The sequence below is a fragment of the Mesoplodon mirus genome, assembly GCF_964341445.2.
Source record: "Mesoplodon mirus genome assembly, chromosome: 3".
Lineage (NCBI taxonomy): Eukaryota > Metazoa > Chordata > Mammalia > Artiodactyla > Ziphiidae > Mesoplodon > Mesoplodon mirus.
Genome location: NC_138978.1, coordinates 166,894,812 through 166,910,513, shown reverse-complemented (window position 1 = coordinate 166,910,513; position 15,702 = coordinate 166,894,812). Strand labels below are relative to the sequence as shown.

General features: G+C 44.7%; 1 protein-coding gene across 1 annotated transcript in view; it reads right to left on the bottom strand.

Moving 5' to 3' along the window:
• Positions 1-15,702, bottom strand: part of TNR (tenascin R) — a gene marked incomplete at both ends in the record, with an annotated part of 77,870 nt that overhangs the window by 11,145 nt on the left and 51,023 nt on the right. Inside the window, 3 exons of the mRNA XM_082614388.1 lie at positions 956-1,107; positions 14,370-14,502; positions 15,405-15,535. Of these exons, the coding sequence (XP_082470514.1) occupies positions 956-1,107; positions 14,370-14,502; positions 15,405-15,535 (416 nt within the window). The remainder of the gene's footprint in view (positions 1-955; positions 1,108-14,369; positions 14,503-15,404; positions 15,536-15,702) is intronic.

Sequence of the window (15,702 nt, the reverse complement as noted above, 5' to 3'; positions counted from 1 at the left end):
CTTCAATTTCCAATTATGCTTTAAGAAGAAGGCACAAATATGTCAGAAACATAAAAGAAAATGCTTCCCAAGAGTGGCTGTTACGAGCACAGCCACCATGTAACTCCATTCAACAACTATCCATTTTGCACTGTGAAAAATCCAGCGCTGTGTGTTGGTGCTAGAGGAGGGATCCGCAGGAGGAGGGTGGGTGGAGGGGCTGGGTTTCCATCTGCCCTGACTGAGCTAATGCTGCTCTGCTTTCAGGCCAGGCTGCCGGAACTCGCCCACCTGCGTAGTGGCCTGTACTGATGTGTGAGGCCATTCGCCAGGCTGTCCTTCCTCTTCTCTCTGTACTGCCCTATCAGACATGGGAGGAGGGTGGTAACAGGAAATGGTGTCTCTCTTTTCCCCACCACTTCTCCTCCCTGAAGGCTATGACAGCTCTGGGTAAGAACCAGAGAGGCCAGGGAAGGATGGGGACAGGGGTGGCCTTTGTAACTAGAGGGGGCTCTCCGGGTTCTGCCCCTCATCTGCTCCGCCATATGCAATTCTCCAATAGAAAGATCCTAATCATCTCCCCATAGAGACTCACCTCCTCCTGCAGGGGACTCATCTCCTCTATTTCTTTATTATTTCCGCAGTCTTCATCAGGCAAGACCCTTGGGCCTCTCTGAGCCACTACTCCCTTTCCCTCCTGCATGAACTATCCCCACAGAAGGAGCTGTTTTCCTGGGGCTCCCTCACTGGGCTGGGCCACTGCAGTCTCGGTATTCTTATTCCTTCCTCTGCCTCACCAAACCTATGGGCTGCTGAGCAAGGCCCTGAGGACAATGCAAAGCCCCAGGTTGGGCATGAGGGGAGTGGGTGAAAGGATGGCCAGAGGATGGTGAAGCGTGGATGGATGGGTGCTGAGCCAGGTGGACTGAAGCATCAACAATGCTGGTGGGCATGGAGAACAGCCGCAGGTACTCACAATCCAGCCACCCCCGTCGGTTGTCATATCGCAGTACACCTGTAACTTCCGGCTTAGCTCTCCATTGAGGAAGATGGTGTAAACCCCGCTCAGAGTGTCTCCGTTCATCAAATGCTGGGCACAGTCTTGAGGATGAGGGAAGACCCGGCCCCCTGCACAAGAAAAGAGGCAATTTCCGGAAAGGGTCCTTCCTCCCACTATGCATAAGAGCCCCTTGGATCAGAGAACAGTTTAAAAGGTCTCACGGTACTTCATCAAGAGCTGTAAGGAATCCTCACTGAATCTGTGTATGAATCTTGCATTCCCTCTTTTCAACTGATGTTGGATTTATCAGACAGTACACAGTTTTACGGGATCTGAGGACCAAAGAGCTGTGTTCACTGTGTGGCTGCCCCGTTCACCTACTTGTTTAGCTTAGGCAAATAGCCTGACTTCCTGGCATCATCTTTTTTATCAGAAAGATGGGAATAATAAAAAAAGTCCTCCACCAAGGGTGAAGTAATTGGTTACTTAGGCGATGATTACAGAAGCATGGAGCACAATAAAACACTGCAGAGTCCACCCTTCAAAAGAACAAGAGGGATAAAGCACAGCTGTCCCCCGTCTTCACAGTAGCCAGTAAGGAATGCCCAAACAAGCTTAGCGTTAGCAAGAAGATGGATATCTATTCCTCCTGCAAAATAATCTCCTGATTGCACTTAATCAAATGGCCGTGTTTTACAGTTCAGTTTAAGCTTAAGGAGAGGGCAGAGGAAATAAATTGCTGCTCATCTTTCAGAGAGAACAGCCCTATTTGTAGAACAATATTTAATTAGCTGAAAGAAAAGCTGAAATCATGTGTCTTGAGGGGCTTAGCTTCAGGGCAGATTTTAATGTTTAACAGGCAAGCCAGAAAGCAGAGGTCCCATAGGAGGAGCTGTACTGGGCTGCAGGAGCTGATGGAACAAGTTAAAGGCAGAGCTTGGCACAGGAGGAAAAGTGGTTTGGGTGTTCTGTAAATATATGACCTCTGGGTCAATGGAAAGTGTGGTGCAGTTGATGTGGTTCTGCATCCTTGAAGGGTAGCAGAGCTAGGAAGAGAGGTGGGGTAGGGACTTCATGGGACCTACAGTGCCTCCTAGTGGCAGAACTCATGCACTGCAGGTGTGACAGAGGGGCCCCTTGGAGTCAGCCGGTGGGCCAGAGCAAGTGGCAGCATAATGCCACACAAGGGAGGTAACATAGCAACCTCACTGAAGCATCCTGTTAGGGGTTCGGTAGACTTTATTCAAGGCCCCTCTCGGAGATGTGTTAACTCCTCTTGCACAAGGACTGTCCAGCTTGCTTCCACACCATGGTCAAGGGTCGCTCGCATTTAAGGTAGTTTAGAACAAGGCACCGCCTGCTTCAGGCATACACCAGGGAATAACAATATATTCCTATAGAACTAGTATTTTACCAAGTGTGCTTTTACTTCCATTTAATTCTTGCAAGAAACGCAAGAGGAAGGCAGATTGTTATAGATTGAAGTCTTACTTTACAGGGAAGGAAACTGTACTCAGAAGGATCGCATGACTTCCTCCATTCACTTGAACTCAAGTTTTCAGACCCCGAGTCAAGTGCTCCTTGAACTCTACTAAAGCAGGGGATATAACATATGATACCGTTTACTAGATCTATATCTGTCCAGATAGCAAATAATTAACTAAAATCTATATTTATCTTATAAGCATATAAAGCCCCAGAGGTTAAAGTTACCTCAAAAAGTTCTATGTTCACATTAAATATCTTAACCCTCTCAAAACGTATTTCCTTAATAGCTGCAGAAAAGCTCTTAACTTTCATCTCCAGCCTGTCCTAGATCTCGGTAGGGTTCCTGATCCCACCTGTTCCTAGAGGGTCCAATTACGTTTCAGGGGTAGGTGTGGGTGAGTGCCTTCTCTCTCCCTGTTGCTTTGGGAGCATAGTGATTATTTCCTGGCTTCCAGGCCATTCTCTAGTGGATCTTTGAAGCAACCATCCTGTCTGCCTTCCTTTCTCCCCTCTTTTCTCACTGCCTGAGTTTCTCATTTTAGATCAATACAAAACATGCTTGGTCTTCAGCTCACTCCTACCTTATGCGCTAATAGCCCTTTCTCCTGAATGAATCAACTCAGCGCCTTAAAGGGGCCAGAACCCCAAATTTCTTCCCAACGTCCAACATGTCCCCCACAGAACATCTTCTCCCAAACCTCAAAACGACAACCTCATCCAAATACACGTACAAAACCAAATGAAACTTTAGAACAGACAAATCAATAATCTTATACAGGCTTCTTCACATTGATAAGATCAATTATTTAATTTTTCTATTACAGATACTTTCAAAAGGCTCAAACATGTTAGTTGCTTTAAAGGTAGAACTACCAAAAACAAATATAGGAAAATGAGATGGTTTGCTCTGGAGGAGAGAAGTTTTTAAATATCTGAAGGGTGGTCATATGCCATGTGTAAACTAGGTAGCCAGTGGGAACCTGCTGTATAGTGCCGGGAGCTCAGCTCTGTGCTCCGTGGTGACCGAGATGGGTGGGATGGGGGAGGGTGGGAGGTCCAAGAGGGAGGGGATATATGTACACACATAGCTGATTCACTTCACTGTACAGCAGAAACTAACACAACATTGTAAAGCAACTTGTACACATATAGCTGATTCACTTCACTGTACAGCAGAAACTAACACAACATTGTAAAGCAACTTGTACACATATAGCTGATTCACTTCACTGTACAGCAGAAACTAACACAACATTGTAAAGCAACTGTACCTGAATAAAAAACATTTTTTTTTAAACAGGGATCCATTTTTATAAAGTCAGGAAAGAGGAATAAAATCAACTTAAGAAAAAATTGTGAACTAAGGAGTGTCAAAAGTTCTGATGGGGGCTTCCCTGGTGATGCAGTGGTTGAGAGTCCACCTGCCGATGCAGGGGATACGGGTTCGTGCCCTGGTCCGGGAAGATCTCATATGCCGTGGAGCGGCAGGGCCCGTGAGCCATGGCCGCTGAGCCTGCGTGTCTGGAGCCTGGGCTCCGCAACGGGAGAGGCCACAACAGTGAGAGGCCCGCGTACCACACACACACAAAAAAAGTTCTGACGGGATGAAGGTCTCGGAGTGCACTTTGGGAGAGGAGAGGGGTCGTGTTTTCTTCCTTCTGAGCCTTCACATTGGACTGGTCGGTGGAGGCACTCACCAGATGTGTGTGGGACTGATTCATAGTTGCTGGGTGTGCTTGCCTTACCTTTGACAAATGGCAAGGCCACCTGGTGGTTTAGAGATTCCACTTATCATAATTTAGTCTGTGGCATTAATGGAAAGATAATCAAAAGCATTTTTCTTATGCAGAATATCCGCAGCGGCAATATTCACATCTTGGGAACTTGGAGACGACACTTATCGTGAAACCACCCTTCTCCACCCGCCTCTGACCCTTAAGACTGTAAAAGTTTTACCTCATACCACCAATCCATGATTGGTTTTGTTTGTTCTTCTTTCCCTAGTTTCTTAGGTGTAAGGTTAGATTGTTTATTTGAGGTGTTTATTGAGGTAGGATTGTATTGCTATAACCTTCCCCTTTGAACTGCTTTTGCTGCATCCCATAGGTTTTGGATCATTGTGTTTTCATTGTCCTTTGGCTGCGTTGGGTCTTTGTTGCTGTGCGCAGGCTTCTCATTGCTGTGGCTTCTCTTGTGGCGGAGCACAGGCTCTAGGCGCACGGGCTCAATTGCTGTGGCTCACAGGCTCTAGAACACAGGCTCAGTAGTTTTGGTGCACGGGCTTAGTCTCTAGGTATGTTTTGATTTCCTCTTTGATTTCTTCAGTGGTCTCTTGGTTATTTAGTAACGTATTGTTTAGCCTCCACATGTTTGTGTTTTTTACGTTTTTTTCCCTGTAATTTATTTCTAATCTCATAGCGTTGTGGTTGGAAAAGATCTTTGATATGATTTCAAATTTCTTAATTTTACCAAGGCTTGATTTGTGATCCAAGATGTGATCTATCCTGGAGAATGTTCCATGTGCACTTGAGACGGAAGTGTAATCTGCTGTTTTTGGATGGAATGTCCTATAAATATCAATTAAATCTATCTGGTCTATTGTGTCATTTAAGGCTTTTGTTTCCTTATTACTTTTCTGTCTGGATGATCTGTCCATTGGTGTAAGTGAGGTGTTAAAGTCCCCTACTATTATTGTGTTACTATAGATATCCTCTTTTATATGTTAGCATTTGCCGTATGTATTGAGGTGCTCCTAATTTGGGTGTACATATATATATATATATATATATATTTATAATTGTTATATCTTCTTGGATTGATCCCTTGATCATTATTTAGTGTCCTTCCTTGTCTCTTGTAACAGTATTTTAAAGTCTATTTTATCTGATATGAGTATTGCTACTCCAGCTTTCTTTTGATTTCTATTTGCATGGAATATCCTTTTCCATCCCCTCACTTTCAGTCTGTATGTGTCCCTAGGTCTGAAGTGGGTCTCTTGTAGACAACATATGTATGGGTCTTGTTTTTGTATCCATTCAGCAAGCCTGTGTCTTTTGGTTGGAGCATTTAATGCATTCACATTTAAGGTAATTATCAATATGTATATTCCTATTACCATTTTCTTAATTGTTTTGGGTTTGTTTTTGTAGGTCCTTTTCTTCTCTTGTGTTTCCCACTTAGAGAAATTCCTTTAGCATTTGCTGTAGAGCTGGTTTGGTGGTGCTGAATTCTCTTAGCTTTTGCTTGTCTGTAAAGCTTTTGATTTCTCCATCAAATCTGAATGAGATCCTTGCCAGGTAGAGTAATTTTGGTTGTAGATTCTTCCCTTTCATCACTTTAAATATATTGTGCCACTCCCTTCTGTCTTGGAGAGTTTCTGCCGAGAAATCAGCTGTCAACATTATGGGAGTTCTCTTGTATGTTATTTGTCATTTTTCCCTGTTGCTTTTAATAATTTTTCTTTGTCTTTAATTTTGTTCAATTTGATTACTATGTGTCTCGGCATGTTTCTCCTTGGGTTTATCCCACCTGGGACTCTCTGTGCTTCCTGGACTTGGGTGGCTATTTCCTTTCCCATGTTAGGGAAGTTTTCAACTATAATCTCTTCAAATATTTTCTTGGGTCTTTTCTCTCTCTCTTCTCCTTCTGGAACACCTATAATGCGAATGTTGGTGCATTTAATGTTGTCCCAGAGGTCTGTTATGCTGTCTTCACTTCTTTTCATTCTGTTTTCTTTATTTTGTTCTGCTGCAGTGAATTCCGTCATTCTGTCTTCCAGGCCACTTATCTGTTCTTCTGCCTCAGTTATTCTGCTATTGATTCCTTCTAGTGTATCTTTCATTTCATTTATTGTATTGTTCATCTCTGTTTGTTTGTTGTTTAATTCTTCTAGGTGTTTCTTCTTTAATTCTTCTAGGTCTTTGTTAAACATTTCTTGCATCTTCTCAATCTTTGCCTCCATTCTTTTTCCGAGGTCCTGGATCATCTTCACTATTCTGAATTCATTTTCTGGAAGGCTGCCTACCTCCACTTCATTTAGTTCTTTTTTTCTGGGGTTTTATCTTGTTCCTTCATCTAGTACATCGTCCTCTGCCTTTTCATTTTGTCTATATTTCTGTGAATGTGGTTTTCATTCCACAGACTGCAGGATTGTAGTTCTTCTTGCTTCTGCTGTCTGCCCTCTGGTGGATGAGGCTATTTAAGAGGCTTATTATGCAAGCTTCCTGATGGGAGGGACTGGTGATGGGTAGAGCTGGGTGTTGCTCTGGTAGACAGAGCTCAGTAAAACTTTAATCTGCTTGTCTGCTGATGGGTGGGGCTGAGTTCCCTCCCTGTTGGTTGTTTGGCCTGAGGCGACCCAGCACTGGAAGCTACAGGCTCTTTGGTGGGACTAATGGCGGACTCCAGGAGGGCTCATGCCAAGGAGTTCTTCCCAGAGCTTCTGCTGCCAGTGTCCTTGTCCCTTGATGAGCCACAGCCACCCCCTGCTTCTGCAGGAGACCCTCCAACACTAGCTGGTAGATCTGGTTCAGTCTCCTATGGGGTCACTGCTCCTTCCCCCTTGGTCCTGCTGTGCACAGTACTTTGAGTATGCCCTCCAAGAGTGGAGTCTCTGTTTCCCCCAGTCCAGTCTAAGTCCTGCAAGCAAATCCCGCTAGCCTTCAAAGTCTGATTCTCTGGGAATCCTCCTCCCGTTGCCAAAACCCGAGATTGGGAAGCCTGACGTGGGGCTCAGAACCTTCAATCCAGTGGGTGGACTTCTGTGGTAAAATTGTTCTCCAGTTTGTGAGTCACCCACCCAGCAGTTATGGGATTTGATTTTATTGTGATTGCGCCCCTCCTACCATCTCATTGTGGCTTCTCCTTTGTCTTTGGATGTGGGGTATCTTTCATGGTGAGTTCCAGTGTCTTCCTGTAGATGATTGTTCAGAGTTAGTTGTGGTTCCACTGCTCTCGCAAGAGGGACTGAGAGCACGTCCTTCTACTCTGCCATCTTGAACTATTTTCCTGGCTTTCTTTTAATCTGTTGAACATGGCAAAGTTATTCCTCCCTCGAGTTGTAGTAATTACTCTTCTCTAGGCTTGGAATGCTTTTCTTGTGTGATTCACTCTCATCTTTCAACTCCTGGCTGAAATGTCTCAGCTCAAAGAGAGGCCTTTCCTGACCACCCTAGTTGAGGCCAGGGTCTGCGATGAGGGGAGATAGTGGCAAGTGAGTCCCAGTGCAGAGGCAGGAATTTGAATAAAGCCTGGATCAGACCCACTTGCTTATCTTGGAGAGCCTCCCAAAGAGGCAGGAGGCAATTGGGATGCCCCCTGGGGACATAGATGTTGGTGGCAGGCATTTTGGGGGGCTTGTCCTACAACAAGGACACTGGTGCTGGCAAGTGCCATTTTGGAATCCTCCTTCTAGCCTATTAGCACCAGGGGCTTACCTACCCACCAGTGGTTTAGCCCTAGCCTCATATCCCCTGGATTACACAGGTAGCCTTGCCAGAACCTGGCCCTGTCCACCATGGGCCAGCAACCGCCACATGGGTCAGGACCAGGCAGCCAACCAGGCCAGAGGCCTGTCCCACCTACGAGCATACCTACAATAGTCAGCCCTGCCACAACAGAAGGGCCCACACAGCACACGTAGGGGGAACTTCTAGAGTATATAGCTCTGGTGACCAGAGAGCAGTGTGCTGCTGGGCCCCATAGGACGTCTCCTATATAAGGCTACCAATCTGAGATGGGGAAACATAACTGACTTACTTAATATGTAGAAATAAAAATAGAGAATGAGGCAAAATGAGAAGACATAGGAATATGTTCCAATGAAAGAACAAGACAAAACCTCAAAAGAACTAAACAAAGTGGAGATAAGCAATCTACCCAGTAGAGTTCAAAGTAACAATCATAAAGATGGTTGATGAACTCAGGAGAAGAATGAATGAATGCAGTGAGGAGTTTGACAAAGAGTTAGAAAATATAAAGAAGACCCAAACAGAACTAAAGAATACAATAACTGAATTTAAAAAAAAAAAAAAACACTAAAAGAAATCAACCGTGGATTAGATGATACAGAGGAACAGATCAGAGAACTGGAAGACAGAGTAGTGGAAATTACCCAAGCTGAACAGAAAAAAGAAAAATAACTTAAGAAAATGAGGATAGTTTAAGAGACCTCTGGAACAACATTAAGTGTACTAACATTCACGTTATTGGGGTCCCAGAAGGAGAAGAGAGAGAAAAGGGGGCACAGAACTTATTTGAAGAAACAATAGTTGAAAACTTTCCTAACCTGGGAAAGGAAAGAGACATCCAAGTTCAGGAAGGACAGGGTCCCAAACAAGATGAGCCCAAAGATCCACATCAAGACACTTTATAATTAAAATGGCAAAAATTAAAGAGAAAGAATTTTAAAAGCAGCAAGTGAAAAGCAACTAGTTTCATACAAGGGGACTCCCGTGAGACGTTCAGCTGACTTTTCAGTAGAAGCTTTTCAGGCCAGAGGGTGTAGCATGATATATTCAAAGTGATAAAAGGAAAGAACCTACAACCATAGTCTACCCAGCAGGCCTATCTTACTGATTTGAAGGAGAGATAAAGAATTTTATGGACAAACAAAAGCTAAAAGAGTTCAGCACCACTAAACTGGCATTACAGGACATGTTAAGAGACTTCTTTAAGTGGAAAGGAAAAGACCATTATCAGAAACATGAAAATTATGAAAGGAAAAATCTCACTGGTAAAGGCAAACATACAGTAAAGGTAGTAGATCAACCACTTATAAAGCTAGTAGGAAGTTTAAAAGACAAAAGTAGTAAAATCACCTATATTCACAATAAGTAGTTAAGGGATACACAAAACAAAAAGATGTAGAATATGATGTCAAAAACATTAAATGTTGGGGGAGGTTAAAAAAACACAATGTAGTGTTCAAAAGAACAGAAAAATAGAGCATGGAATAGAATAGGAGTTCAGAGAGAGAGCCATGTATATATGGGAATTTAATATGCAGTACAGCACCACGAATCAATGGAGAATAGATGGACTATTCAGTAGAAGATGCTGAGGAAATTGGCTCACTGTATCCCTACTTAATACTGTGTACAAAATAGACTAGATATAAAAATAAATCCAGTAAGTTAATAGAAGGATATATAGAAAAATATGTTTGTGTCCTACAGGCAAGGGAAATATTTTTTTAAGAAAGACTTCAAAAGTTCAAATAATAATAGCTAATACTTATCTAGCACAGGAACCCTGATGGACAAAGGAGAAGGTGGGCCTCTCCTTTTAGGGGTTTGCTTGTCTCAGTGAAGTTTACTCAGAACTGTTTACTCAGCTCTACTCAGAGCTGTTTCTAAGTAGTGGAGCGGAGAGAAGCCCCTTCAGTTCCCTACTCCGGTGTGGGGATGTGTGGCATATATAGGAGTAGATCGCAATGAATAGTGGTCATCAGGCTTTCCTTGCCCATTGATAACTATGTGGACTTGCATGATCCACCATCTGTTGTTCCAGAACCTAGGGTTTGCCCATTTTCCTTAATTTTCACAACCTCAAAAACTGAAGCTTGTGTTAGAGTACACTCTCGGAGTTTTCCTTAAAAGCCCCAGAGAGCAGCTCAGCCTGGCTTTGGAAGAGCAGGGACGGAAGCAAAGGCACTAAAGAAAACTTCTCATTACCCATCTCTGGGTGCTTCACTAAAACAATTGTCTTCGCTTAACCTCAAGGTCAAGACAACCAGTTTTATTGTGTTCACTGTCTCAGAGGACAAGCTTTAGTGAGCGCCTTGTTTGCTTCTTATAGTATTAAAATAGACAATGAAATTGGCTTCTCAGAAGATCATTTCACAAAGTCCCTGTTGCTCTGCGGGGAATATTTTTTCCTCATTTATATTCATGTCTCTAAAAGACAAATAGACCTTGAATGAAATTTCAGGTGACAGTAAATTATAAATAATGTGTCCATATTTTTTTTTCTCTTCCATACTACTTGTATTTAATTCCCCCCAGAGTCTTGTGCAAACACCAGAGACAAGAGGACAGGAAGCTATTAACATGACGGAAAGAATGAAATGGGCTTATGTTATGGGCAGGAATGCAACAAGGGGAGACATCTTGATCAAAGGAGTTTTTTGAGGTTTTGTGGGAGCCAGTTCTTCCCTTTTGTAGCTCTCTCTTTTATTTTTATTTTATTTTTTTTTGAACATCTCAACTTTTTTCTAGACCCTTAAGTAGGCATCTGCTTGAAATGAGTCTCTTTACTTGGTCCACCCAGGACAAGATGAGGGCTTGTCAATGGATGGAGGCCACTTTGGGGTCCAGCTTTAAGCTCTTTTGTTCCCTAACACAGCATAAAAAACGCTTAGAAAGATCAGCTGAGATCAGCCTGTCCTAAGAATAGGATGCTGCTAAGTGGAAAGCTCAGGTACTGTCAGTGAAGTCAGAAAGGATGCCAGTTATTAGAATGAAATTAGCCTCTAAATCCATCAGCCCTCGTTTGCCATAACATAGGATGCTCTGGTGTTCCTCAGCCCTCTTGCCCAGCAGGAGTGATTCATGGGGTTCAGGCCAGCAGGCCTCCAATCTTTCGAGTAAGTGAAGGTACTCTGCTCTTTGTTTTTGTTTCTTTCCCTTTCTCTCTCTCTCTCTCTCTCTCTCTCTCTTTTTTAAGCAAGTGACAGGATCCTGCAGATGGAGCTTGCAGGGTACACTATGTGGCTTCGGAGGTGTGAGGGGAATAAGCACTGGTCCTGATGGAGGGGCAGGAAGAGGATGGTTTGGGATGTGCTGAGTGTTGGGGGTGCTCAGAGAAGAGCAGAATCAGACCTGAGGGGCTGCTGCCCCAACCTCTCTTCCCAGAGGAGGCCCACTCTCAGGGCATCTCTGGGATGAGAAACACCTGGGCGCCCAGGTGACGGAGGCCTTTCTTTTCCCAGACTCCTTGTAAAGGAGTCTAGCTCATGCCACCTATCAAGTAAACCCCAATCCTTCTCTTCTTGAGAACATCTCCACCCCCATACTTAGGAAGCTGGTACCCTTGTACTCTCTTCTTCTTTAATAAAATTTGCTTTTTTGTTGGGGGAATTGGAGGATGGGGGTAGAAAAGGGGGAGGGCGTGGCACAGGCAATGAGGACTCATTAATATTGACATGCAAATGACTCTGTAGGCTTTGTGTAATTTATTCAGGGAAATTTGCATGTGGGGTGGCAGAAAGAGCCTGCAATCTGAGGGACGCTGGGCAGCATACTCTGCAGGCAGTACCTTTTTGCCTGTGTCTTCCCTTTGAAGGATACTGAGAATCCTCTCCTCCTAGAGCTCTCTTTAACCAGAAACCCCTCTTCTGTGCTCTGCAGCTGGGATTTAACTCTTCCACTCAACCACCATTTATTATGTCTGCTATGTGCCAGGCTTTGTGCAACGTGATGTCACATGCATTACTTCTGTCCCTGAACTTTTCATTCTGTAACTAGTCATTTCAGGGGTTTCTGATAAATCTCCAAGACAAAGCCAGCAGGGTTTGGTATGCATCAGTGATTGAGATTTAAATTTGAGCTTTCCAGTAAAAGTCTGTGAAAACTTCTAAACGTGGACCCATCTTTGCCATGTACCACTGTAGTTGTAGTAGCAAGTCCTTCTCTGATTCCCCAAACTGCTTGGAGCAACTCAGGCAGTAACTTACATTGATGGTACAGGCAAGTGGGCTCTTCAGTGTTCTCCTTCCCGAGGGGTATTGGTCATGCTGCAGTCGACCAGTGTCAGTTGAAGTCTCATACAAACAAACGAAGAAATGCCTAAATACATCCTGATGGTCCCCCTGTGCTGTCCTCCTAACAAAGCCACTACCCTGGTCTCTTCCCCAGATTTCCACGAATTGTCAACCCTCTGTTTATTGGATCTTGCTGGGCCCCCAGCTGGATTTGGGATTCTAACTATTGTACACCCGCTGGGGGCAGCTTCATCTAAGAGAGGCCAGCGGTGGGCACAGAAGCTGGCATACTTTTACAGCCCAGGCAGACCTGGAGCAAGGCACAGCTGCAAGATACTGCAGAAACCTCAGGCATATTGTCATCCTGCTCACAACCACTAGCTGTGGCATTACCAGGATGGGAATTGAAAGCTCATACTACACTGAGCAAGCCTTGAAACCCATGGATTTTTGGAATGAAATGATTAGTTTAGACCTAATAAATATGCAGATCAGGGGCTCTGTTTATGTTTCTGTCATCTGTATTCTTTTTAGGGGAAGGAAAATTTTAATTCAGTGAAAAAGCTCCAATCCATGGGTCTTAGAGTGGTGGCTTGGGAAAGGAAACCCTAGAGGACCCTTTAATTAACCTGTGAATGTGCAGGGAAGAGCTTGACCAAGAAGAGGGTGATGCCTTGGTTCTGAGATAAGATACCCCTAGAAAGGTCATGGAGGGTGAGCGTAACTGACTTCAGCCCATAAAAGAGGTCAAGTGTCCTCCAAATTCCACTTGTCAAGGACCCATCTTGGATTCATGTCTTGGTTGTGTGAGCAAGGTTTATTTTTATTTTTTAATAAAAAATTGTTTTTCTGATTAATGTGCTCATTGTCAACACTTTGCAAGATATTGAAAAATATAAAACAGAAAGAAAAAGGGGACTCATTCATAATCTCACTACCCTAAAGAATCACTAGCGATGTTTTAATGTATTTGATCCAGTGTCCTGCTTTGTTATTCAGAACAAGTCTAGTGGGGGAGGCACCTGGGTAGGGATGGGGGAATTTCTGTCACCTCTCTCTGGTGATGGGAGGATGGGCTCTGGGGTGTGGACAACAATCCAATCATCCTGGTGCTCTAAGATGGCAGGCAGAAGTGTGTCTAGGGATAAGGAACATGCCTACACTTGCCCAACACTGTGTAGAGCCAACCCCCTCCGAATATGGGAGGGGGAGAGAATTCAAGGTCTGGACTGGGCAGTCCCACATTAAAGACTGTAGAGAAGTACCGTGGGAAGTGTTAGAAAGGGTTGTTAACAGCACAGACCCCAGAGGCAGAACAAATGGGGGTCAATCCCAGGTCTCCTACTTGAGAGCTATGGGATCTTGGGTGAGTTACCCCACCTCTCTGTGGCCCGATTTCCTCATCTGTAAATAAGGATACTAGAACATACCTCACAGGCTGTCATGAGAATTAAATAGTACACGTAATGCAGTTAGAACAGCAGTGCCTGTCAGATAGCCCTCAAAGGTCAGGTGTTAGTTTATTTCCTGTTATACACATTAGGACACCCTTATCCCTTAAGGGCATTTCCAGTATCTTCTGCTGATACTTAAATGAGGGAAGGCAGGAAGAATGCTGGATTTAGAAGGAGAAGACCTTGGTTCAAGTTCTGACCCAGTCACTTACTACCATGTAAGTTATTTGATCTCCATGAACCTGAGTTTCATCATCTGAGATGAAATGGGGATAATAAGGCCCTTCTCACCAGTTGTTATAAGGATGAGTTGAGACCATAGAAATGCAAAAGTGCTTTGTGTGTGGAGAAGAACCACAGTTTTAATATTGGGGCTTTACTCCTGTGACTTTTACTAGGTGAATCTGATTACAGGCAGCAGAGGAAGGAAGGAGGGAAGGACAAACTGTGCTGGAAAGACCCTTGCAGAAAATCTCAACAGGAGCCTGCTCTCTTACTTGGTGCATTTAGTTGGTGCAGGTGGACCAGGACTTTGCACTGCTGGTTCCTGTGGTTGCCTTGGTGGTGAGAGGTTCCTGGCAGGGCCTTGGAAGGCAGGAGTGGAGGGAATAATTATTTTCCTTTGCAGGAAGAGGCAGTTGAGTTTCTCTGATGGGCTCCTCCCCGGTCAAGTCTCAGCAGAGGTAGCCAAGGAGCCAGACGCCATGCAGGGGAGGAGAAGGCATCAGAGCAGCAGGAAATCTCTCACCTGTGGTGAAGGCAGTGGAGGTGATGCTGCTCCGCTCGGTGTCCTGGGCCGCCTGCAGGAGCACCGTGTAGTCTGTGCTCTCAGACAGGCCCTCCAGTCGGATCCACGTGTCCTCCGCATCCACAATCAGCTCCTGCGGGATAAGCGGAGGAGGGAGGTGGAAGGGGGTGAGCAGAGGGGTCACCATGGAGGGCAGTGGGGAAGGGAAGTTCAGGCCCCAAGGCCGGTATTGCAGTGGCCATTTTTATCCTCTCCATCCCACATTATGTAAGAAGGAAACCGTTCCAATAAGCAGGGAAAAAACAGCTCCTGTGTGAGACTGAGGCCAGCTCCTATCTCATGGATGCACACTAGGAGACACTTAGGCCCGGGATTATTGAACCCAGTGGTTTTCGGATTACACAGGGCCTCCTGGAGCCCTGAGGATGCAGGAACCTAGGCTTCCCTCTTCCACATCCAACAGACTAGCTCTACTTAAATCTATTCTGTGTATTTGGCTTCTGAATATGATTTCACTTTAAAAAAGGATTCCACTGTTAACAAAAATTTGACAACCAGTGCTCTAGGTGAGCTGTTTCAACTGGTCACCTAAAACCGAAATTTGTCATGTCTACTGTGGGCTATATAGATGTAGCCTTTATAATGCTTATCTAGAGGCATATGAGACTGTCCAATTTGGTATCCAGCTCATATTTGCTTGGCCCTGTTAGTGAAAAACCGTTCCAATACTGTGTACTTATATTGGCTTGGAAGCTGGTGTGTCATCATATTGGTCGCATCACCACAACTAAGTGAAGTTGCAGGGTAGATGCCCCCATTACCTAGAGAAGAAACTGAGGCTCAGAGAGGTTGAGTGCTTTGCCTCAACTTGTATGGAGAGTAATAGTGGAGGCAAGACTAGCACCCAAATCGCTGGCTTGCAGATGAGGGCTCTTTCCTCAATAGCACGCTAGGTATCCATAGTGGCAAACCTAGCTTGTTCCCTTGTGGATTGCTGGACAGCAACGGTCTTTCACCCTTCCAGAAAAACCTCACCTTGCGGCTTCCATCAGTGGATTTGTAGGTCAAGATGTAATTCTCAGTCTCTGCTCTGGGAGGCTGCCAGGAGATCAGGGCACTTTGTCTGGTGACTTCACTTGCTGTCAGATTTGCAGGAGCATCCAGGACTGCAGAGAGGAGAAAATGCCAGTAGTGCCTGCCCCTCTATCTCCTTCCTCTTTGATTCCAGGCATGTAGATCAGTCTGTCTATCTATGTGGTCTCTGGGCTGCTCACATGCTAACCCCAGTTCTAGCTTGGACAGGAGCATAAAAGGCACTCCTGGGTCAGAAGAT